Source organism: Heliangelus exortis, chromosome 29 (assembly GCF_036169615.1).
Source record: "Heliangelus exortis chromosome 29, bHelExo1.hap1, whole genome shotgun sequence".
NCBI lineage: Eukaryota > Metazoa > Chordata > Aves > Apodiformes > Trochilidae > Heliangelus > Heliangelus exortis.
Window position 1 is genome coordinate 2,557,229 of NC_092450.1, and position 25,492 is coordinate 2,582,720.

Sequence of the window (25,492 nt, forward strand, 5' to 3'; positions counted from 1 at the left end):
GACCAGTATCTCAAGCATTCAAACCACTTCTTAAGTGACTGTGACACTGAAGAGCAGGAGCTGCACCAGGAAAAACTGAGCATTTCAGCAAGTCATGGAGGTGACTTTTATAGCAGCACTATTTTTTGCCCTTTCCTAAGATAGTAGGCTGGAAAAAAAGCCTGAAAATATTTGGAAATGTGGTTACCCCTTCCCTCACCCTATTCTGGGACAGCAAAGCTTGTCCTGTCCCAAAGCCCTGGCACACAAAATTCAAACCTACCCAGATTCCTCCACTTCAGCTGAAGATTTCATTTCTAGAAGCCAGCTCCTGGTATCTCCCATTTATCTCAAGTCCAGTGGCCTCATTTCTCTCCATTTTTCCTTTCTAAAACAACACAAAAGGAGAAAGAGTTCAGGAACCTTGAGCTGTTTGCAGTTATTTCAAATAAATTCATTTTTGAGGAGCCTGAGCTCCTCAAGCTAGAGCTGGGGTTCCCCCCTTAGCAAAAGCTACTTGGGGATTTTTTTTCCCTAGAGTTCCCAGCAGGGAATCAGACCCCATCTCCTGATCTTGTTTCCTTCTTCCCACCTGATGCTGATCTACCTTAGGCACTAAGGAATCAGTAACAAGACCTAGGGTAAAAAAAACTCACCAAAACTGCAAAATTCAAAGGCAAACCTCAGCTCCTGCTCTCCAGCAGTAGGATCTCCACGGGAAGAGCATCTAAACCAGTCCAGCTACTCTCCTGCAAGGTGAAATAAAGAGGTTGCTATTTTTGTAGACTTTACTACCTATAATCTGTACTACCTTCTCTTTGAAGGGTGAAAATGGATGAAGATGTCCTTCCTCAGGCACTCTTGTGGAGGACACACACAGAACACTCCTCCAGCTGTCCCCAAGAATAAATCCCTAAAAGAAAAAAAATTCCTAAAGTCCTTGGTTAGAGGGTAAACAGTCTCAGGCATTTGGGGCATCACATGGAGAGGAAGTAAGAGGCACTGTATTGCAAAGAACCACCAGAAAGGCTTTCATATAAATGATAATTTTATTGTAAATAAAATGATACATTGGCCTGGCTTTGCACTGCAAGCCCCTGGTCAGTATATAGAGACTACTGGTTCAAGGTCTTCTGCACAATCCAGGTTAAAGCAATTTCTCCCTGCTCTGCAGTTGATGTCAGACAGAAAATAAAGTCCTCTTCTTCCTTTCTGAACTGTCCCTTAGGCACATCTACCTTCTCTAACTGGGAAAATCCAGGGCTGCTCAGTGACATTTGCTCTTAACCCAGGCTGAAGTTTAAAGAGCTGAAGGCCAAACTGCAGAGGACAACTGATTTTTTTTTTTTTTTTCCTGAAAATTAAATACAGACTGAACACTCCCAGCTCCAAGGTGACAGCCACAGGACTGTCCATATGTCAAATATATAAAAACCTTTCCATCCAGCAGCTAATAACCTAAGCACCAGTCACTGGGGTCTCATTTAACCCCTCTGTACAGCTCAAAGTATCTGGTCTTTGCCTAGCAGAGGAAGTGTGTACAGCAGGGATAAATGGTTATTGAGGTTCCACAAGTTATCCTGGCTCTCTGGCCACTTGGAAATAACATGTGTCACCTGAGCAGGTACCAATTTTCCTCCCAGTCCATTTGTTTTTGGTAATTAATGGCAATGGGAACTGTTTGGAGCCTCTTCAAATTCTTTGAAATGCTGCTCCAAAAAAAAAAAAAAAAAAAAAATAAAAATTAAAAAACCCCAAACACAACAAAATAAAAAATAATCCAAATTGCTGCCACCTACCACCTCTAGAACAGGCAAAGATCAGATTTACTGGAGAACAAGCAAATAACCTGGAATGCACAGAATCGTCACACCAAGACCAAAATGCCAACACTTTTGTTTCCTAACAATCCCAGACAGCCAAATCCCCCAAGGTTCCCCTCTCATGGGCATTTTCCTGCTCACAGTTTCAAGCCTCCATTTCTGCAGCACCTTCCATCAAGGATCCCAACACTCAACATTCACCAGAAATCCTTCCCTGGAAGGAACAGCAGAAAACACACCACGACATTTTGGACTGGACACAATAGCTTATTGTCAGCCTGGCACTCCTCTTCCCCTTAAATCCCATTTTTTTTTATTTTTTCCCAGGATGAAGAGGCCAGATGTAGTTGAATTTAGAGGTATAATCACACTTAGGTCCACCTGAAGCTTTTTTTGCTGCCAGGGTTGTGGTAAAGAGGCTGCAGTCTGAGTGTTGGCCCCAAGCTTATTCACTGCAGCAGTGGATTTAGGAACCCAGATCTTCCTTTTCCCCAATCAAGAGGGCTGTGAGCAAACAAAGAAAGCATTTTGGCTTGGCTCTACTTGGTACAAACCATCAGCAATTTCTCTGCAAAACCAGCTGCTTTTTTTTCCTTTTTTAAATTCATAAAGGTGTCAAATTTATTTCCCATCCTCCCACCCCCCCCAGCCCAGTAACAGTCGATATATATAAAAATCACCAAATATGATCTTTTAAAGATATAAATAAAAAAAAAACCCAACCCCAAAGTATGAGGCATCACTGTTTACATGATGTAAAAAGAGCTAAAAAAGAGTGATATAAACTACATTCATAAAAGTGCATCTCCAAACATACAAGTAATGCTTTGGCTTGTTCCTGTGCCAAACAGGTGGCATTGGGTCAGGTTCTGGAATACAAGAAGTCCAAGCTGGCACCTCATCTTCTCTGTCACTGGACAATTATTATTTCCTTATTACAGACTGGAATACACACGTATTACACAGAGGAGGCACATTTCAGCATAGGTGGTGGGAAGGAGCAGAAATTCTGGTGGGGAGAGAGGACTGAGCCCATCAGCCCGGGATGCTCTTTGCTCTGGAACAGCCTTTCCAGGAAGCCTATGAGGTAAAAGCCACAACAGATCCTGAGGATTTAGTTGCTTTGAAACATTCAAAGTGACACCTTTTCCTCATGCCCTGTTCTCTCCCAAAACACAAAAGGTGTGGGATAAGGAAAAAAGAGGAACCTGGGCAGGGCAGGATCACTGTGCCCCCTGCTTGCTGCTCTACGTCTGGAGTGGGATGAAGAAGAGATGCCAATCTTTGGTATATTTAGGTGCTAATTGCAAGGCTTGAAGGGTGTTGCCCACCCTACTTCTGTCACCAAGCCTAGAGGAAGGGTTTCCCCATTCCTCTGCAGCATACTCAGCTGTTTACACCACTGTGTAAAGGGGTTGTACAACAGAGCAGCAGTGTCATGGCCTCGCTTCCCTTGGGTGCAGATGCCAGGGAAGTGGTGGCCAAAAGTCAGGCCCTGTGTCTTGACATTGTGGAGTCAAGTCCCAGGTTTGGGAAAGATCCAAGAGAAGTGCTCTTATTGGAATTAAATAAGTTATGGAACAAGGGCTTTCCTAAAAGATATCCCCTGAAGTGCCTGCAACTTAAACTGGGCATCCTTGGAGTAGTGCAGGAGAGCCTGAACGTGGCTTGCACATTGCTCTGAGTTTGGCACAGGAAAAACACTTGGTTTTGAAGCCCTTTCAGGGCTTTTTGGCTGTTTTTAAGGGTTCATTTTTGCCTCTTTTTAATTAAACACGTTACTTCTCAAGTGTTCAAGGAGCTTGGTTTCATTAAAACTTGCCTTTTCTGGCTGTAAAACTTCATTTTACTGCACTATGGAAGCAATTTTTCAAGTCTTCTTTGAGGTGGAAGAGTGGAGGCACATGGGCCCTTAAAATGGTTTCCAATACAAGGGCAGTGTTGCTAAAATTTTTCAGTATTTTAGCTAACAATAGATTTCCTTTTCTTAGTTTAATTTCATACAGATAACTTGTAATTACTCCATGAATCCCCAGCACTTAGAAACTGCTGGTTTTTTAGGAGTGAAATAAGGACTCTCAGTGCCCAAATCAACATCTACAGTATTTGAGGCCAGTAAAACCATCAGGAGCTCCATTCTCAGAGATGTGGTACCTTTCAAAGGCAAAAATCATTTTGCTGGTACCTGTGTGGGCATCTGCAGTTCATTTCAGAAGTTTGCTAGGATTACAGAGGTTCTCTCTGGTTCACTGTTTGACTGAACTTGTACAAAAGCTGATTTAAACAGTACCCTATTTGATGGAAACCCCAAATGAACACTTCCACACCTGTAAAACAAAACACACACTGAAGGGTTGAGCTTGATTCTAACTTGTGCACAAATAAAAATGTTGTCCAGCATTTCTCAACTCAATTCTCCATTAGGCCAAGTCCTCAAAAAAACACCTAAGCTTGTCCTGAAGCAGATTCCTGGGCACCAGGATGAACCATCTTTGGTTTAAGGGATGGTAAGAAGTTACCAGCCCAAAAAGATAGGTGCAACAGAAAGCTGTTCTGTAAAACTCCCCTCCTGAAGGGTTTTGTTTAGACCCAGCAGTCCCAGGGAGAAGAAGCAGGAGCACAGATCTGTTGGCTCTGAGGACACAAACTATCCAAAACCCTGTCTTAATGCTAGGACAGCTCAAGCCTTGGAAAATAAAGCTTGGGATTTTCTAATGTCATTGGGAGAGCCCTAATCTTTAGGCCCTGGAGTGATTGCATTCTGCTGAAGCTTTTCTGATTATCCTGACATTTCACTAGAAAGACATCCCTCACCCCAAAATCCATGGTTTCATTATAAAATAACACTATTCACATCCTTTTGAATCAATATTTTCGGAACACCTTCAGATGCTGAATACTTAAGAAGAAAAATATAAAATTATATAGTGAGTGCATGCTCAATGCCACATGGCTTTCTGCTGGATTCCTGTACTAGAGATGCCTGGAAAGCTCCAGCAGTCTGGAAAAGAGTGACCCACATGTAGAGAGCTGGTCTGGATGGCTCTTGCATGTTCCTGTGTGTAGCTCTTCCAGTTTCCCCCTTTGGTTCAGGTTTCTTCTGTGTTCAAGCAGTGAGCCACTTCTCATTTTTTTTTGGGGGGGGCCTGCAGAAAACATGCAGCCAGCTGCAACTTCCCATCAAGGTAAGTAGGGCAAAAATGCAGCTCTGTTGGTAGAATAAACATTAGTCCAGCAAACAAAAGGTCATCAGGCACAAGAGCAGAGCCTAAGGTTCCTTGGCATCATTTCCCCAAAGGATTAGGATGGCTGAGTTGGCATTTGGAAGATGCAGCACCACAACAGGCAGTTGCAACTAGACCAGCCAGGGCACCCAAAAGCCCAGCAAGGGAGGTAATTCAGTACTGGAGCTGTGCAAACTGATGTCTGAGCAGCTCTTCAGCAGAGGGTCTGTGCCTGGCTTCCACAAAAATCTGCTTTAGGAAGTCCCGACAATGTTCTGATATGTGGGAAGGGAGCTGGGGGTTGGTTGGTTGGGTGGCAATTTTGAAAATGGCTGCCATGGCTTCATACTCTGCCCAGGGGGGTTTCTCTGTCAGCATTTCCACAACTGTACAACCGAGGCTCCTAAAAAAAAAAAAAGCAGAGAGGAAAAAAAAAAAAAAAACGAAAAAAAAAAAGAACAAAACACAACAAGAAGTGAGAATCGACTGACACAAAACAAGAGGCAGAGAGAACCAGCTGAAGGGGGCTACAAGGATGCTGGTGATGGACCTGTGAGGATGTCAGGGAGGGATAGGATATGGGGGAATGGATAAAAACTAAAGGAGGGGAGATTTAGGTTGGATATTAGGAAGTTCTTCACCAGGAGGGTGGTGAGACCCTGGCACAGGTTGCCCAGAGAGGTGGTGGAAGCCCCATCCATCCCTGGAAGTTTTGAAGGTCAGGCTGGATGGGGCTCTGAGCAACCTGATCTGTGGGAAATGGCCCTGCCCATGGCTTGGAAAGGGTCCCTTCCAACCCTGAAAATTCCCAACATCAAGGTACAGCTCTGCTCTGAAGAGAAAATGGCTTCATGCACAGCAAACCCTCAGTGTGCACAGGTTTGAAGGCAGGTTTGAAGCAAACCTTGCTGCTTTTGCTGCTGGCACTGAAGTGCTGAGGCAGGAAAATTGGTTTTCACCATGACCTGTGCAGTGCCACCTGCCCAGCTCTCCTTTGGTCAAATCCTGCTCTCAGGAAACCTTTGAATTCCCAGCAGGGGCCAAGAGGTGCACACCAGATGAGCCTGAAGGTGATGCTTGACCTCAGTGGTATTTCTGCTGCTGCTCCTGTTATCTCTCCAAGGCACTTGGCTGAGTTGCAAGGTAAAAACCACATTTTTTAACCAGTCACTCAGAGGTGGTGACCTCACCAAAGCCATTTTGGCAAAATCCCTTTTGAGTGCACAGCCTCCCATGGGAGAGAAACCCCTTAATATCTCCACCAGAAACCAAGCATCATGGACAATTAAAAGCTAATTAAAGCTGTAACAGCTCCAAACTGAGGAGCCAGCAAGTTAAAACACCAGCAGGGCAGATTCCAGAAATCAGAGAGTGTTGGGGGTTGGAAGGGACCCTAAGAAAACATTGATGAGTCCAACCCAGAGCAGTGTCACCCAGTGACAGGAACATGTCCAGGTAGGTTCTGAATGTCCCCAGAGGAGACTCCACAACCTCTCTGGGCAGCCTGGGCCAGGGCTCTGTCACCCTCACACTGAAAAACCTTTTTTTTTATGTTTACATGGAACCTCCTGTGGTCCAGCTGCACCCAGATGCATCATTCTGGGAAGGCAAAAGTCTTGGTAAATCCCTGGGGCTCTGCAGGGCAAAAAGGTGGTTGTGGGGATGGCCATGGCTGAGCCACCTTTCCTGAAGCAAGAGTGACACCAATACTTCCAGAGGGAAGCTGGGGTGCTGCAGAGATTGGTTCTGGTTCAAAGAGGATTAATTGCTTCCTCCAGGCCACAGATGAAGCAAAAGCAGTTGAAATTCTAACAGCCAGGTTTGGGTTTTGATGACATTGTTCCATTCAAAAGGCAAAACTGCTTCTTCTACCTTTCAACTCAACCTTTTGAAGTGAAAAGCAAAGAGAAGACATTCACAGGGGCAGACTTGAGTCAGTTGCCAAGACAAGGAAGGAAAGGAATTAAATCCTGTGAATATGCAAGAAAGGAGTTCTTGACAAGGTTTAAAATCCAATGTGAAAATTTTACACTGGTTTCCAGCCATTTAAGACTCACTAGAAGAGAGTACAGAAAATGCAAACCATGTGTGCTCAAGTGCTGGGGGTTTGCTCAAGAGCAAGCAGGGATTTGTTATTGTTTAGACTGATTTATACTGTTGAAGCAGATCCGGTTTCTTGAGGAGATTCAGCAAACAGCAGGAATGTTTTTCATGTCAAGTCACTCCAGCAATAACAAATAGCTCACATATTCTGCTATTTAGGAAAAAGAAAATTGGAAAGGGGCCTGCAGCAGTGGCAGGAAGCCAGGTGGATAGATTTGTTACGTCTTTGAGCCTCTCTGGCCACAAGCACCCACCCTGGGACTAACTCTGCACTGGAAAATTCTGACCCCCCCCTCTAAATAATGATCAGGATTGTAGGAACTGGAGCTCAGCCAGCAGCAGCCTCTCTTTGATGGGAATGGACCTGGGTCAGCACCAAGAGGAAATCCACAACTGCAGCAACCCAGGGGGAAGGGCACGTGCTCACCATCTCTCCCCAAGCAGCCCAACTGGGCCAGTCTGCAGAACTTAACCCTTCCCATCCAAGGTTGTTCTGCTCTTTGCTGTCATTTGCCTCAGCTCAGACCTTTTTAAGGCCTCCAAAATGAATATTTTGATACAGGACCATTTTGCTATTTCAAGAGGGTTTTTTTTTTTTTTTGTGGCTATGCCAATAATAGCACAGCTCCAGTTTCCATTCATGCAAACTTCAAATCACCTCTGATCTGACCTGTATCTTTTGTGTTATTCCAGGTTTGGGCATCTTTCCTTTGAAGCTTCAGTTCTCTTCCTTTCATTTTCAGTGTGTTACAAGCATATTTCTCCTTTAATAACCAAATGAATGGACCCTCCCTAAACACCCTTCAGCCTCTCTTACAAGGGATAGAAAAAAAAAAAAAAAAAGATGGAAACCTTGCACCAGTGGGAAAACAGAAAATAAGCTCTCAGTCTGAATGGAAATTGCTCCTGAAAACCTAAATGAGCAGCTTGAGTTTTGAGTTTTTGCCAAGCAGCTCATGTCTTGAGTTGAAATCAACTCCTCCAGTTTGCCTGAAAACATCTGCTCCAGACCAAACCTGCTTTCTGGATGACAGGCTGGCTGCCTGTCTTATCTTGCTCCAGAAAACCTGGAAATTGAGCTCTGGGAGGGAAAGTTTGAAGTCTCACCATACGTCTGCTTTCCTGCCATAGCCTTCTCCACTGATCACCTCTGGGCTCATCCAGTATGGTGTGCCAGTGACAGAACGGATGCCTGTTCCAGACATACAGATTGTCTGCAGCCTTTTGCTGGCCCCAAAGTCCCCAAGCTTCACATTCCCAGCAGAGTCACGGAGAATATTGGCTCCTAAATAAACAAACAAACAAAAAAATGAAAAAAAAACAACAACAAAAAAAGAATCGAGGCAGCTGTTTTCATGCAATCCAGCTCTTGGGACTTGTACAGAGGTGATGTATCCAAACCAGAAATACCCCTGCTCTTGGTATGGGTTTTTTTTTCCCCCCTAAGCCTCAGGTGACCTGTTAAACATCATTTCTTTATTTCAGGCTGTAGAGAAGCCAAGTGCTAATGGCTGCAAATGGGAAAAACTTCAGGGGAAAAACACAAGGAAGTGAAGGGGGAAGGGAAATGAGAGCTGAGTCAGCACCATCATTGTTACATTGCCTGTAAACAGCTCTGCAGGGCCCCCAGGCCAAGGGCTAAGATAGTACAGAGCTGTGTGGAGCAGGATTTTATTGGGATGCTGCTTTGGGGAGAACAAGCATTGCTTTCTGGTCAGCTGTGTAACAGATGTAGCTAATTAAATCCCTTTGAACTCCTACAATAAACAAGTCCATCCCCACTTTACTTGGGCAGAGGTCCTGAACGTGAAGCACCAGGGAAAAAAAGCAAACTTAAGAGCTTGATGTGGACACAAAGTGAGGCTTACCCAAAAAAACAGTTTTTCCTCCAAAGCTGCAATAAGATCAAGAACCCCTGTGTGGCCATTATCTAGTATGTGAACTACTTCTGCCTTGTGCTTCATCCCACTGGAAGAGCTAAATTCAGAATAACAAGTCTGGCCAGCCAGGATCCTGGAGTTAGGAGTTTGGCTTAGAAGATGGGTGCAAAGTAGTGAATAACCCACCAGGTAAGAAAAAATGTGATGAAGAGCATCACATCAGCACTACACAAGGTGCTATTCAAGAATCAGCAGCTCCCTTTCCTTTGCCATCCTGGAGGGGATGCCATGAAGATTTATAGGCAGGAAGAAGAGGATGTTTTTCCTGCAGTGAGCAACCCTCCTGCTCTCTCTAGAGCCCAAAAAACTTTGTGTGGTGTCTGCCACATCTTTTGACTCTTAAGGAGAGTGGCTGGCTCCACAGGGTTATATTGGGAGAGGAAAATGAAGGACTCATCACAGAGGCTCCACGTGGAAGATTTTAGAGGTTTCCTACATAGAGGACATTCACAAGCTGCAGGGCATTCAGAGCTTTGAGGTAAGCAAGACTGTCAGGAGCAGGCAAACAGTATGCCTACCAGCTAAAAATGGAACTTTGGCCAAAGAAAAAGGAAATTAAGACAAAAAACCACTGGGAAAAAAAAGTGCCTTATAGGAGCAGTGGAAGTCAGGTCAGGTGTCAACTCAGCCCCATCTTGCTGGGGTGTGAGAGGAAGGTGAGGAGTTAGAGAGGAGTGTTCCTAAGAACTGGAGGCTTCCAGTCTTCCTTCCTATAACCAACTGCTCTCAGCTCCTGGAGAGAGAACATCCCAAGTTCCCTTATTACCCAGCCCAGAACACAACCTTCCCTACACCCTGCCCATGGATACAAGACCCCAGCTGAGGGATAACTGAGTAAAGCAACCTTCAGAAGCTCCAGCCAGGCTACTGATCTCTTTAACACTTGGCCTCTTTTGGCAGAGTTCCTTGAGCACGTGGCATGCACATGAACCAGCAGATCTCACCCTTTATGTCCCTGTGCACAATCATGTTGCTGTGAAGGTAGGAGACTCCCTCGAGGATCTGGCGAGTGTATTTCCTGGTTACATTTTCTGTGAGGGCACCATAAGCCTTCAGCTGGTCTTTCACTGACCCCTGCACCAAAAGCAAACAAGACAGGGTTGGCAAAGAAATGACAAACCACCCATCTGAAAGTCCCCACTCCATCTCCACAAGCTGTGGCTTTGTTAGAGCCAGCAGACTGATGGATTCTGACCTCTTCTAAAGGGCTTTTGTGAGGCTCTCAGAGCATCTTGCCCTGGGAAGCCCCTTCTAAGAAAAAAGGACATGGCAAAAATAGCTTCAGGAGGTTCTGTCTGCTGTGCTGGTACAACTCTTTGTGAGGACAAGCAATAAAATAGTTCAGCAAACTGCTCTGGGTCGAAAGTCTCCCTTTTTGCAGGGTCAGTTTTAGTCTAATTTGCTGTACTAGATCACTCTGCCAATTTACAAGTTGGCCCAAGTCCTCTGAAGTACTTTATTAGAACCAATTTAGACTGAGGGACAGAGCTGGTGTTAGTCACTAATGAAGAGAACCTATTTCAAGCACAAGTTTGGGTATAAATAAAGTGTTGGCATTATAAAGGAGAAGGAGGAAGAGCCATACCCGAGAGGTCACAAGGTGGGTTACAGAGATGGGGTAATCATCACAGCAACTAATAAAACAACTAATAAAGCCTTCCACCTGACTTGATGGTCTGCAAATGTGCTGCCTGGCTCAGCTCTTACCCCTGGCATGTACTCCATGAAGATGGTCAAGGTCTTCTCTGCTCGGTCCCGTAAGCAGCCATAATACTGCACGATGCGTTCGTGCTGGAGATTCTTCAGCAGCTGAATTTCACACTCCAGGGCACTCACTTCCTATGGAGGTTGAAGGAGAAAACCAAGGTTCTGACCCCAGGAAATATTCCATCCTAATAAATCTGTCCCTGGAAGGATAAGGCCACTACTGCACTCAAGTTCTAATCCATGGCACTGCCTCACCTACCTCTTGGGAAAGGCAAATATGAACAAATGCTTCACATTCATCTTTGGAGGTACTGGTGCAGCAGCTTTATCATATTTCAGCTTTATCATATAACCCTTTCATATTTATCATATAATTCAGGCTTTATCATATATAGATTTAGGAGCAGAAGCTTTATTTCTAAAAATTTATTTATTTATGTCTTGATTCTGAATGGCTTTAGCCATGTTGGTTGAAAGCATTCTTCCTGCACAACACAGAAACCTCACTTCTCAGCAGTGAGTGTTGATGTCAATGATGAAAAAAGCTCTGAATACAGTTCCAGAATTGCCAGGAATCTTTTTGTAGGAACATCAACCCATTAGAAAGCAAGGCTACAGGTGCTAAGAGTTCCTAACTTCTTCAGTCACCCTGTCCTGTTCTGTTTCACACCACTGATTTTGACTTGAATCACCCTCAGGAATGGATTCCTCTCTTTCTTGCTTCAAGCAAGCTGCAGATGAAACTGATTCTCTGCTTTATTCCTGCCACAGACTACAGGGAATCATAGCAGAAAGGAAAAAAAAAAGCTATCCAACAGTTTCAGACTGAATCAGAGATGTTTGTTGCCCAGGAGAAGTATCAGCTTCTTGCTGACTCCAGGGAATGAAGAGGATGAACATCAAAGGTAATGGAACATGAGGATTTACAGGAAAAAGAGCAAAGATTTCCCCCAAATTAGTCCCACTTTCCTCACTGATGCCACTGGAAGGTGCCAGATTCAATTCTCCTGCTTTGGAAAGGGCTACAGCTCTTCAAGAGCATGGACCTGGCTGCTGCAGAGGGGTGTGGAACCAGAAGTTGCCTAATTGGGCAAAAGTTTGGAGTTTTAGTGCCTTGAAAATACTCTCCAGCCTCTTCTTCCCTGGCTCAGACAGAGTTAGTGTCTGATTTCCAACAGGGATGTGGTAGAACTTAGACCTTAGCAAGTTCTACCTTGGCACCAATATTCAAAATAAAAGCAGAATAATTAAATCTTCACAGATCAGTTATTCCAGCTCTGAGGGAATTTGTTCAGTATTGGGAAGCTGGTACAAAAAAACCTACCAGGCATTCCAGCTGCAGCCACTGTGCAGGGAGTCAGGTGCTATCCTATAATTCCAAGGTGTCCCTTTCCATCTCTCCACTGTTTCTGATTTGTTGTCACACCACTGTTCTTGATTAATTGCCACACCAGCTTAGTTTGAGGAGAGGGAAAATTCACAACCAGTATTTAATACACATGATACAGGGACTACAATGTAAGCCCAGATATTAGGTTTTTCCCAGTGCAGCTTTTTTGTTAAAAAAAAAAAAAAAAAAAAAATTAAAAAAATCCTACTCTTTCTGGATTTAGTTTCATTCACATCCATGTCTAACCAGGAACACAGGGCAGTTTAAGTACCTCAAGTAACTTGGCAACTAAGCAGAAAGCTGAGAAGGGAGAGCCAAAAATGAAGCCAGAAAAAGGATTTTCATTTCAGGCTGCAATTAATAATATGGAAAAGTAGTTTTTAAATAACTCCTCCTCCTCCTCTCCACATGACTTGAAACCTTAGTACAAACTCACTATGATGCCAGCTTTTGAGGACAGATCCAGGCACTTCACAGCATCTCAAACCTGCAGAATGAATTTTTGAAGCTGCAATGAGAATTACCTTGCTGGTTTCAGGACTCTCTGGGTCAAACTGGACCTGCTTTGCTGCAAGCTCTCTGCCTGTGTCCACATCATAGCACAAATACACCCGACCAAAGGCACCCTGGCCCAGCAGCTTTCCTCGTCGCCAGTTGATGGGAGCACTTGGAGCTAAAAAAAAAACCAAAAAAACCCAAAATATTAATGATTTATCTTCTTATTACATTTATTTCAAGGGAACTGTGATCTTTTCAAAGACCCATCACACTAGGATTGAAAGAGGCATTTGGAGTTGAAGAAAAATGAGGCACTCTCCTGGGGTAAGGGAGACAGAAGAGAATCCAACCCTTCAGGACCTGCTATAATTTCCATTATAATGAAATAGCAAAATATTTTGCAAAGATTTACTCCTGGCAAATTATTCTATGAGGCTGATGAAATTTCTATCCAGTAGAGTGGATTCTACAACATCACCATCTCAAGAGATGGGGCAGCAATTAAAGAGCTTCTTCCAACCCTTGAATATCCCTCTCAAAAAGAAAGGTGTTGGCCCTGTGAGTGGTGTGAATTTTCAGCTTATGTGCATCACTTTCCAGTTTTAGTTAGAAAAGCAAGATGGCAAAAAGAAAACTGAAGCAAAAGGAAAAGCTTTGTGGACAGAGAAGCTTCTTTGTTTTAAAAGTGGTTAAAGCACTTTGTATGAAGGAATTTTTTTTCCTCTTTGGTCAAAATGCACCTTTCTGCTTAGAAGGTCCTAATATTCAGATTTTTGGACACTGCTTTGTTTTACCCCTGGTTCCCTATTTGAACCACACTGAGATGGCACTTAGGGACATGGTTTAGTGGTGGAATTGGCACTTTTAGGTTTATTGTTGGACCTGATGATCTTAAAGGTCCTTCCCATCCTAAAAGATTCTGTGACTAATCTGTAGTTACTCCATGCATCAGATGAAGAAGAGCTCTATCAGCCTTGCTAAATCAATCCCACCCAGCTGGAAATGACTCTAAACCTTCTGGAACAACTTGCAGGACATTATTTCCAAGTCCTCTGTTAATCCTTGATTAGTTTGGGGTTCATTCTCCTGCAGGAAGCCTATCCCAACAAAAATTAGAAGTTGTAACTCCCTCCTAGACAGGGATAAGGGAGGGGCCATAATGTGAGCACAGTGTGGGCATCATTTCTACCTGCTGATTAATCAACCTCTAATTAAAATACACATGAGAACTGGCTTGGCAAGTGCATTTCACAAGTAGCAGTCCCCTGACCCAAAGATTAACACCTGAGCCCAGCTTTCCAGACCACACTCAGTACCAAAATATATTCCAGTGTTTGAGCTCTAACTTGGAAAACTACACTGCCAGGCTCATGCAGTGCAATGCATCCAATTAGGTTGGATCTAACAAAACTCTAAAAACAAAGGCAAGAAGCAGCCATCTGGACAGTGTGAAAATACAGAAGAGCTGGGAGAGAAGCTTTGCCATGTTTAATTTAATCAGATTTACTGCCAGTAGGTGTTTGAGTGTCTTGCTTCCTTTGCTGCACTCAGGTCTTCATTTTGATCCTTAAATTAATGTGTGGGATATCTCAAGTTCATCAGTAATGATTTATGTGCCATTTCTTTTTTTATATGTTATAAAGTTCCCCCAAAAAACAACTCAGGAATGCTATTAATACAGAGATAAATCTTTCTATAAAGGAGTGACTGACATAAATACAGCCCTTAACCAGTAAAATAACTGCAGTCCACATGTCTGACTGCAAATGTTAATGTATCAAGAAACTAAACACAGCTGTTTGACTCTTAAGAACCTTAAGATCCAATCAAACTTCAATTTTTTTTTTTACTTTGCTGAATTTCTGATAGATCACAGAATCATCAAATGGTTTGTACTGGAAGAATTATCTAGTTCTAACAGTCCTGGATAGGCAGGGACACTTCCAGGTTGCTCCAAGCCTCATCCAGCCTGGCCTTGAGCTCTGCCAGGGATGGGACAGCCACAACTTCTTTGGGCAACCTGAGCCAGGGACTCACCACCCTCAGAGTGCAGAATTTCTTCCTCCTATCTCCCTTTTCAGCTTAAAACCATTCCCCCTTGGCATGTAGCACGACATACCCTTGCCAAAAGTTCCTCTCCAGCTTTCCCTGCAGGAATAATCCTAAGGAAAGGCCACCTTCCTGTCCTTAGAACCTTTCCTACAGGTGAGACAGAGCAGTCTCAACACACAGCCACGGAATTCCATGGGTTTGAACGCCTTGTTATCCTCAAGCTATGGCAATGTCTTGGCTCTGGAGTTCATCTCTAAGTTTTTTCTTGCCCTTTTAAGCCCCAGAAGGCCTTTCCCCAGTTTTCATCAGGTCCAAGGAAGTGATTCTGCCCCTGTGCTCAGCCCTGGGGAGGCCACAGCTTGAGTCCTGTGTCCAGTTCTGGGCCCCTCAGCTCAGGAAGGAGCTTGAGGTGCTGGAGCAGGTCCAGAGAAGAGCAAGGAGGCTGGGAAGGGATCCAGCACAGATCCTATGAGGAGAGGCTGAGGGAGCTGGGGGTGTTGAGGCTGGAGAAGAGGAGGCTCAGGGGAGACCTCATCACCCTCTACAACTCCCTGAAAGGAGGTTGGAGCCAGGGGGGGTTGGGCTCTTTTCCCAGGCAACTCTCAGCAAGACAAGAGGGCACAAGAGGTCTCAAGTTGTGCCAGGGGAGGTTTAGGTTGGACATTAGAAAGGATTTCTTTCTGGAGAGGGTGCTCAGCCATTGGAATGGGCTGCCCAGGGAAGGGGTGGATTCTCCATCCCTGGAGATATTTCAGAAGAGCCTGGATGTGGCACTCAGTGCCATGGGCTGGGAACTGCAGTGGGAGTGGATCAAGGGTTGGACTTGATGAGCTCTGAGGTCCCTTCCAACCCAGCCAGTTCTAGGATTCTAGGATTCTATGAATGCTTCCTTACATTTGGTGGGAATGTTCCTCTCCTGCACACCCAGGGCGTTCTCGCTGTCCGCGCTCCGCAGGCGTCCCCGGGGATCCAGGTACTGCAGGGCCAGGCCCAGGTTCTCTCCATTGGTGCTTAAGGAACGACTGGAAGGGACTAAAGTGAAAAGATTCCCTTGGTGACGTCGGATCCGGGGAAACGTCCTCCGGCCTGGAGAAAAAAAACCAAAAAAAAATGACAGGAAAACTTTGAAAGAAATTAAAATTCCCGCGCGGCCGAGCGTGAGGGAAACGGGCTGGAGACTGAGGAATGAAGAGAGAGGGAAAAGCCTGGATTGGTCCTTCCTTGAGTACAGAACCTTGAGGACTCTGTCCAGTTTTGGGCTCCTCAGTTCAGGAAGGAGATTTTGAGGTGCTGGAGCAGGTCCAGAGAAGAGCAAGGAGGCTGGGAAGGGATTCCAGGACAAATCCTGTGAGGAAGGGCTGAGGGAGCTGGGGGTGTTGAGGCTGGAGAAGAGGAGGCTCAGGGGAGACCTCATCACTCTCTCCAACTCCCTCAAAGGAGGTTGGAGCCAGGGGGGGTTGGGATCTTCTCCCAAAACAAGAGGCCATGGGCTAAAGCTCTGCCAGGGGACATTTAGGTTGGATATTAGGAAAAAATTCCTTCCAGAGAGGGTGATCAGACATTGGAATGGGCTGCCCAGGGAGGGGGTGGATTCTCCATCCCTGGAGGTTTTTAAGAAGGGACTGGATGTGGCACTGAGTGCCATGGGCACCACGGGGGGAGAGTGGATTAAGGGTTGGATTTGATGCTCTCAGAGCTCCTTTCCAACCCAAATGATTCTGGGATCCTGGTGGAGAAAAATCTACTGCCCAAACAGGCAAGGTGTAAAAATGGAACAGTTTAGGGTTGATGCTGCTTGAGTTCAGTAAAGCTTTGGATGACTCCCAAAGCAGTGGGAGAAAACACTTTGTAATGGCCTCAGTGCAGTAATGCAAGATTGAAACTTGCCCTGCAAGGCAAAAATCTGGTTCACATGAGCTCCAGGGCTTGTTAAGTGCACAGCCAGAATGGCTTTCTGAGTGTGCCTGGACATGCAAACAAACACCATAAACAAAAGACTGTGACAACTTGAACCTCTTAGGAAACCTTGAGAAATGGATTTCCATAAAGCCATCCAACAAGAGAGACTTTATTCTTTAAATCACTGGTGTGTTGTAAAAACCCAGAAGTTAAGTTTGTGCTGTGAATTAGGAAAGCATAATAAAACCCTGAGGGAGGAGCCCTCTGTATTTGATGAAGGCTGACAAACACATCCACTGCTCAACCCCAGCAGCCTGGATCAGCCTGGATATCCCCAGAAAGGAGGAGTTCAACCAACAATTCCAAACAGCCACCCTGGCTTGCTCTGTCAACGTGGAATCCTGCATTAACTCCAGAACTAACCCCAAGGCCACTTCCAGACTCTTCCTCCTCTCCTGGAGGTCACCACTGGCACTAACCCCAAGGACACTTCCAGACTCTTCCTCCTCTCCTGGAGGTCACCACTGGCACTAACCCCAAGGACACTTCCAGACTCTTCCTCCTCTCCTGGAGGTCACCACTGGCACTAACCCCAAGGACACTTCCAGACTCTTCCTCCTCTCCTGGAGGTCACCACTGGCACTAACTCCAAGGACACTTCCAGACTCTTCCTCTCTTGGAGGTCACCACTGGCACTAACCCCAAGGCCACTTCCAGACTCTTCCTCTCCTGGAGGTCACCACTGGCACTAACTCCAAGGACACTTCCAGACTCTTCCTCCTCTCTTGGAGGTCACCACTGGCACTAACTCCAAGGCCACTTCCAGACTCTTCCTCCTCTCCTGGAGGTCACCACTGGCACTAACTCCAAGGCCACTTCCAGACTCTTCCTCCTCTCCTGGAGGTTACCATTCCAGCTTCCTCAAGGCTGGAATCCAAGGTGTGAGATGAAACTCACCATCGTTGTAGTCTTTGTGCTGCATGGAGACGTTGTAACGCCGAGGGTAGGTGCCACCTTTCCCTGCTTTGTCATAAATCTGATTCTCACGGTCTGGAAGGAGATGGAAAGAGAAAAGTCAGGCTCCTTCCCAAAGTCTACCTGTTCCCATGACAGAATTTTCCTGTAATAGGAGGTTTTTTTCAGGAAGGTGTCTTCCCAAAGCCTACGTGTTCTCATGACAGAATTTTCCTGTAACAGGAGTTAGTTTTTAGGAAGGTGTCTTCCCAAAGTCTACGTGTTCTCATGACAGAATTTTCCTGTAACAGGAGGTTTTTTTCAGGAAGGTGTCTTCCCAAAGCCTACGTGTTCTCATGACAGAGTTTTCCTGGAACAGGAGGTTTTTTAAGGAAGGTGTGAGGAATAAATGACTTCACAGCTTTTTCTAGCAACATGTCCCCAGTTCTTCTGTTTATACAATCCCAGCTAGAATCAGGGTAGCCAGCAAAGAGGAGAAAATGTCTGGATCAAATCATTTTTATACTGGATACTGACATACCTGAGAATTCCTGTCTATTATCAGGAAAGCTTTGTGCCCTTGACATCCGTGACTTCCGAAAAGAAGGACTATTGAAGAGAGAAGGCAAGAATAAGTTTTGCTGTCTGCTTGAGAAAAACCTACAAGGACTTTAAACACAAGCCTTTACACACTTTAAATGGTGACTTTCAAATCCATTTCCCTGCAATCACTTCCAGCCACATCTGCAAAGCTGAAGTCAGGCGAAGCCCCAAGCTAACCAAAATATTTCCCAACAGGGTCAATCATCCCTTCTCTTCAGTTTGTGCCATTTATTCAGCAGGAATCCAACCTCTGGTTTGAGACCTTGTGGAAGGCTAAAATCCAAGAGGAAGAGCAGAAGAGGGGACCACTTGCAGCAGTAGAGAATGGGGAAGTTATCCTCTCCATGCACCTTCCTCCCCATGAGCAGCAGATGAGGATAAATACAACCACTGCTTGCAAAACTGAACCCTTGAGTTTCTCCCCAGCATGCAGGACTCCTCAGGCAAGCCTAAATATGGCCCCTTGTCTGGCAGAAGGCCTTTAACATGTTTAAAAAAACTCCACCTGTGCCAAAACCTTGTTATTTTCACTTTTTTTTTTTTTATATGTGTGTGTTAACCAGTGTAAATGTACTGAGCCTGATACAACTTCCCCAAAAAGAGATTCCTTTCCTGCTACACAAGGCACAGATGATGCCCTCTCCTACAAGAAAAAAATCAGGAAGGCTTTTTTTTTTTTTTTACATCCTCCACTTAGGACAGAGAAAAGGGGAGAGAAGCACAGGCAACAAATGAGCAATATCCTCACCCCCAAATAAATTAATTCATGAATACAGACAGATTTAAGGGCTTCCTTCTAACTCCATAAACTGAAGTGAATGGCTACAAAACCAAACCTCAAGTGCTTGACATGAAAGCATACACTGCCTAGAAGAATCAGCATGAAGGAATCTTTAAAACATGCTGAAGCCCAATATTCCAGGAGCTGGGAAGCCACAGTTGCTGTTCAAGTTGATAGAAGCCATGGCTGCCCAGCTCAAGCAACACCAACAGCAAAGCAAAGGAAGAACAAGATCTAGAGCACCAAACTCTTCATCAAAGGAAGAGCCACTTTATTTACCTGTGGAATTATATCTTGCAGGGTCTTGTGAATCTAATGGAATGATACATTTCCCTCACCTTAGAATAGTTGGCTTTTTGGGATCTTAAATGAACAAGCAGAGCCTTGTCTAAAAGAGATTTTAATACCCTGCAGTCAGATGTTCTTGGAGTCCAGGCTCCAGCTTGCTTTAGAGCTCTGTAGCTTTCCAGAGGTACTGAAGCACCATTTTGGGGCTGTATGGTTTTGCCAGCAACTAAACCAGCCTTAAGACATAGTTAATTCTTTCTAAGAGTCCTGGGATATTGGTAGGATACAAGTTCCCCTTTCTCTCTAAGAAAATTTCTGAGATGGAAAGAAGTACAAGTGGCATTTTGATGTCAGCACCCAAATTCCTACCAGCTTGTACATTTGTACCTGTCTGCTGACCTGTCCAAGGACTGGCAGCTTCCTGACACTGAGTTTTCAGCACTGCTTAAGGGGTCCAGCATCTGCAACACAAAAAAAAAAAATCCCATGGCAACATCAGTTGAGCTTAATGTCTAAAAAAGAGACTGTGCAAGAGGATCAGAGTCCACTACTGCTTCCCTGAAGGATTTCCAGATGAAGAGGGGAGTCTAAAGCTACTCTAAATAAACATTTTTCCTTTCTCTCCCCCAGAAATCATTTGATGTATCAAATCAGAGACATTACTTCAGGTGTCCAAGGACTCAGCTGGGAAAAATGAAAGTTTAGGTCAGCCTTGTGCTGTGTTTTGGTCCCAACTGACTTGGGATCAGGAACAGAGTCTTTGCTGGTGGCAGAGCACTGCTGCCTCCACCTGCAAGTTGCCCTCTGCCCTTATTTCCTACTTTTTTTTGACTGGAGAGTGCAGGTTCAAACACAGGAGGGTGACAGCAACCTGGCAATAGGAAACCTGAGCACCCATGTGCACTTCACCCCAAAAACTGCTCATTCAGAGGTGGAAAGACAACCCCCAACATGCATGAGAACTGCTTCTGGCAGCCCAACCAAGACTTTCAGCTTGCACAACTACAAGCAACTTTGAAGCAGAGTTTAAATGAACACAGCAGTGCTGGTGGCTGATGCAACTCCAGTCAGTGAATACCCTAGAGGGAAAAAGAGGTCTCAGAGAGCAGCAGTGAGTTCCCTGTAAGAGCTGGGATTATCCTTTTTTTTTTCCAGCCTAATGCTCATACTTACACACTGTTCATTGGTTTCTGGGATGAATTCTCCTTCACTGTTTATGCTGGTGTAGGAACCCTGGCGAGCAATGCGCTGCTGCCTCTCTGGAACATACCCAGGAGGTGGTGAACTTCTGCCTGTGTTCTGGGAACCTGGGCCAAAAGAAGGACATTTTTGGGATGTTTATGCCTAGTGAAATGAGGCTGCACAGCTGTGGACACAGAATCCAAGTCTTCACCTCTAAAGCTGGAGCTCTTTATGATCACATCAACTTGGGAGGGAACCTTTGGGCAGAAATGGAACCTGGAGGTCCCGTGTCAAAAAGCAAAAAAATTCAGTGAGCATTTTAGGCACATTTTAGGCATTACAGATTCCTAACAGAGCAATCAATATTTCTCTTCTGCTCACCTTCTGCAGCATAATTCCAGTACTTCAGAAAAGGCAGGAATCCCTGGATGGTGGGTATGGACTTCACTGCTAAGCTCCACTAAACAAAACACTTGTCAGAGCAACCAATCTGTCTTGATTTTAAGTTTGCTTCAACCAGGATCATCTGTCCTGAGCAGCAGCAGCTTCCCTGCAGTCATCAGCAGCTGAATTAATTGTACTGACACCAAGAAATTTCAATATCCCATGGGAGCACTGTTACCTTTGTAAATAACCCCCAAATCTCTGTTTTACTGAGTGAAAAATGAAACTGTATGTGTAGCAGTTTGGGCAAAACCACATGGAGGTCAACCCTGCAATTTCTATTAATTAGGTGAGAGAGGGATATGGACTGAGAGCAATGTTTAGGGGACAAAAGGTAAGAAAAACATTCAGCTTCTCTGTTAATGCCACTAAAAGGGTTTCTGTAGTGCTACCCAAGAGAAACTTCACCTCTAGGATGTGTTTTTTCCTTGCAGATTTTAAAGATGATGATTAGTTCAGAAAAAGGACTTTTGCCTTTCTCCAGTGACCTGTCCACCTGCAGCTCCCACCAAATCACCCTGGGGAGCCCCAAGAAATGCTGGGGTCCAGCCAATCTACTCAAGGTCACCCCTGAAGTCAGAGCCTCAGGATCAGCTCTCAGGCTCTGCTCTTTGTGATGCTGTCTTGAATTAACTGTGTGTACTCAGGTGCTGCAAAAGATGGGTCCAGATCAGCAAAAAATCCTCTCCCAAGGAAAATATTTCCTGCAGAAGTCACTGCAATAAGGGAAAGATCAGCAGAAGCAAACTGGAAAGCAGTGCACACACCTCTCAGAGGAAATAAAAACCCCAATGCTGGCACAGCTTAGAGCCATGGGGGGGGGGGGGAAGTGAAAAAATAATGCAGTTTTTAGAGCTACCACTTGATTTTCCAAGGGGCTCACGTGATATTCTGAGCCAACTGGTGTGGAAATAAACAAGAGAGCATTGCTGGGGGGCTCCCCCCAGACACAGGAGCAACTTTCACTCCTTCCCTTGGCCAAAGGGAGCCCAAATTCTGCTGGCTTGGGTCCAGCTGCTATTGTGGAAAAGCCACCAGCACTGGGCAGGAAAAGGAAGTCAGCACTAAATCAATGTATATCAAAGGAAGTGAGTGGAAAAAACACAAGTGGTGCCAGAATGCTTAGCAACTTTTAATTTTTTAATAATTTTTTTTTTTTTTTTCCTTTTAAATAAAAGTGATTTTTGCTTCCAAACCTCTGAACTGGTGACAGCACAACACTGGCACTGCATGACAGGGCATGAAAAGGGAAACCTCTCTGCCTGAAAGCCTCCTCTGCCAAATCAAAGAGAGGAAAAGAGAAGGAAGAAGGAACTGATTCAAGACTGAATTATTGCCTAATTGTTATCAGACAGGACTGGAACTCTTCTGGACCTCTTAATAATGTAGCAGGCTGGTACTTTGACATTTTCAGAAAAAAAACCAATGTTTTCTTGATTGATGAGTGAGAGGCTAATCAGAAAGCATCCAGAAGCTGGGATAAGAGGAAAGAGTCCCTGGAATACAACTGGAATACAGAGAGGCCCCTTCTTACTACACAGTTAACCCACAGCAGACAGGCAGCACAGCTTGTTAGCTTTGGCATCATCATCTGGATAGCTCAGGATGCCTACAAAGGAGAAAGATCTATAAATATATTGAATAAAATAAGTGTTGGCATTGCATTTTTCTGTGAAAAAAGAAAACGTGGTGTTCAGACGTGCATGGATCCTGCTGACTTCTTCCTAGGACAAGGGAATGCTGCTTTTTTTATGGATATTAAACTAGAAAGTGTGGGAAAACTCTTTTTGACCCAGTTTCAGTCACATACTTCATAAGCAAATTGTACCAAAGGGGAGCAGCAAATTCTAGACAAGTTTTGGGGTTTTTTTGTTTGTTAGGCAAGTCTAGCATTGAGAATTCCTGGTTTAGTCCTGAGCTTGCTCTCCCAATCCCCTGTTCTTGAACACTGTGGACCTCTCCAATACAGAGGCTGTTGTAGTTTAATTGGATTTATTACTTGATGCTAAAATTGCAGAGGAAATACAGATCTAAAATAGATCTAAAATAGATCATAATATAGATCCTGTAATGATTATGCCTCCAATTTAAACAAAGGAAACCAAAAGCACTCCTCTTCCACAGAAGGGGCTGGTTTAGAACTTGGCAACAAAGCAGCTCTGACATTCCCAGCTCCTGCCCTGGTGTTTTGCAGCACCTGCCAGCTGAGGCATGGGGTCTGACAAGCCCTAAACCAGCTGCTGTATCAGCACAGCCACCCTCTGGCTTCTGTTTCCAGCAAAATTTACCTTTTTTCACTTGTAAAGCAAAAATCATCTGTACAGAACACCATCCCAGGCTCTAAACTTCCCAACACAGAACTCCCTTATTGTTCACCTTCCTGCTCACTGAGTTTCACACCAAGGAGCCAGGTTCTAAACCAGAAGCTCTTTTATTTTTATTATTATTTTTCTTTTTTTGGTGCAAAAGTCTTTGAAGCAGTTGCAGATGTTTGAGTTTTTCATATAAAAAATGAATAGCTCTGGGCATCCTTCAGCCACAGATCTGAACAGTGCTGCACAGGGTGTTACAACACAGCATTTGGGAAAATCAGAGAGAATTTCAGACAAATCTACCAGATGATAATCAGATGAGATTCAGATCTACCAGAGATAAAAGTCATAAAAATTACAGGATTCTTCCATGAACCTTTGCACTAAACATGAAGTTCAACAGGCTAACAGAAGCACAAGAAAAATGAGGCAAAAATACATATTACTCTGATTTTATTGACTTCTGTGCAGCTGCACCAATCATTTTTGGCATTAGCCTTGTGCTCTGCTCATCTGGTAATTATGAGTAGGCAAAGTTAGGGAATTCAGTATCCAGGGCACTGGCTGGATGTGCAGTGGGAATTCCTGTGCTACTACTAAAATGCTTGACACAGGAGCAAGGACAGATTCCAAAGCCCAGCATACAAAAAAAAAATAAATTAAAATAATTAAAAAATAATCCCATTTCAGCTTCATGAACTGAAATTGCCAAGCTAAATAAAAAACTTAATGGACTCAAGCTTTCCAAATTTCTAACCTCAGGGAATCTGGCTCTAGGACATCCCCTTTAGCAGCTCCTCAGCTGTTCAACAACTTCATAAGGAACTTTGAACTAGTCTGTTGTAAACATGTTAAAAAGCTTTTGAAAATGAACTGCCTTGTCCTAGAATAACCTTCCAATTTCTCATGGCTTTTCAGAAATGCTATACCCTAAGCAACAGTGCCCAAAAGATACCTTCTATGAAACCAAGACAAGCAGAAGTGGCAAAAAATACTCACTGACAGACAGATGCCTACTTCTGGGTTCTGGCTGCTGATAGGGTGTGTTCACATCCCCCACAGATTGGGAGGTTTTAATCCTGACTTGTTTAGGCAGTCCAGAATGGGGTGAAGAACTGGTCTGTTGGGTAAAATGAAAGAAAAAAAAAAAAAGAAAACAAAATGAGTCTGAGGAGCTCAAGCAGTCTAGCCACAGTTACAAAAATATCATGTTTAGTAGCAAGAGAGCAGCTGAAAAACATCTCTAGAGCCTGAAATCTTCCTGACTTCACAGAACACAAACAATAAAGGCAGAAAAAAGGGCAAGCTTTAGAATTATGGTGTAAACCAAGAGTCAAACAGTTAGAGCCTCCAGCCCCAAACCTGTGCAGGAGTTGAGAGTCCCAATGTTTCAGCTGCCTGTGAACCCAACCACCCACTCAGTATGGAATAACCCACAGTTCCATCCTGGCCAGCTGAGATAAATGCTCAACTTTTCCCTCTTCCAGGAGGAGTTAAACAACAAGCTGACTCCCCACAAGCTTTAAAAAGTCAAAAGAAATGATAAAAGAGTTGAAGAGCACAAAAAGTTTGGGGATGGCAAGATGAATGCTGCCTGGGTGGCTTTTATTTCATCCTTCTCTCAAGTCCCAGAGCCATAATTTAGGGGAATTATTGCCCTCCTTGTGCAGCAGTCAGACACAGCTCTGCCAGGAGAAACTGCAAGGTGACTTCAGAGGGTGCTCACTTGGAAATAAAGCTCCAGGCAGTGCCCTTTCCACAGGTGACACAGGGAACATGGGACTGAACAGGACACCAGGGGGCTGAGGATGCTGAACTGAAGCCTGAAAATAGGAAACACTGGAAACTTCCAACTTTCCCCATGGAAATGAGATCCCCTGGGTGTGAAAGATACTCAAGACTTGTGGATGCTTTCAGTTTTCATCTTGTTGTCCCAAAGGAGCTGTTTTACAAGAGGATATAATGGTCCCTTCTTTTCTACAGAACTTAACTAATGCTTGTCAAGTGTTTATTTGGGTGAGATGAACAAAACCAGAAGAAAATTAACCCTGGCTTCTGCAAGTGAGTTGAAGATGACTGGCTACACAATCAAAAAAAAAAATTAAAATTAGCCCCTCATTTAATAAGCACCTGCCCTTGCACAGAGTAAGGAGGGAGCTTGCTTAAAATGACATAAAATCAGCCACAAACATAATAATGAATAAAAGTTGCAGAGGTGACACCATTTATGTGGCCAGCCTGGTTTTAGTATTCTGGGTGTTCAGCTTCTCCAGTTCTTCCCATGAGTTTGTCAAAAGACTGACAACAGAAATG

At 44.4% G+C, this 25,492-nt stretch overlaps 1 protein-coding gene across 5 annotated transcripts in view; it reads right to left on the reverse strand.

Annotated features, from left to right (window-relative positions):
• Window positions 1-635: 635 nt before the first annotated feature.
• Window positions 636-25,492, reverse strand: part of MAP3K3 (mitogen-activated protein kinase kinase kinase 3) — a 46,802-nt gene continuing 21,945 nt past the window's right edge. For 2 of the 5 annotated variants that reach the window (XM_071728576.1, XM_071728574.1), the window contains 11 exons: window positions 24,179-24,299; window positions 20,415-20,548; window positions 19,641-19,702; window positions 18,111-18,178; window positions 17,573-17,665; window positions 15,611-15,802; window positions 12,691-12,839; window positions 10,777-10,908; window positions 10,014-10,143; window positions 8,237-8,414; window positions 1,010-5,429 (listed from right to left, as the gene is read on the reverse strand). In XM_071728576.1, coding sequence (XP_071584677.1) covers window positions 5,201-5,429; window positions 8,237-8,414; window positions 10,014-10,143; window positions 10,777-10,908; window positions 12,691-12,839; window positions 15,611-15,802; window positions 17,573-17,665; window positions 18,111-18,178; window positions 19,641-19,702; window positions 20,415-20,548; window positions 24,179-24,299 — 1,488 coding nt within the window. In that variant the 3' untranslated portion in view covers window positions 1,010-5,200. Of the gene's footprint in view, window positions 729-1,009; window positions 5,430-8,236; window positions 8,415-10,013; window positions 10,144-10,776; window positions 10,909-12,690; window positions 12,840-15,610; window positions 15,803-17,572; window positions 17,666-18,110; window positions 18,179-19,628; window positions 19,703-20,414; window positions 20,549-24,178; window positions 24,300-25,492 lie in introns of those variants that run through there. The other 3 variants (XM_071728575.1, XM_071728573.1, XM_071728578.1) reach the window with 2 other exon arrangements.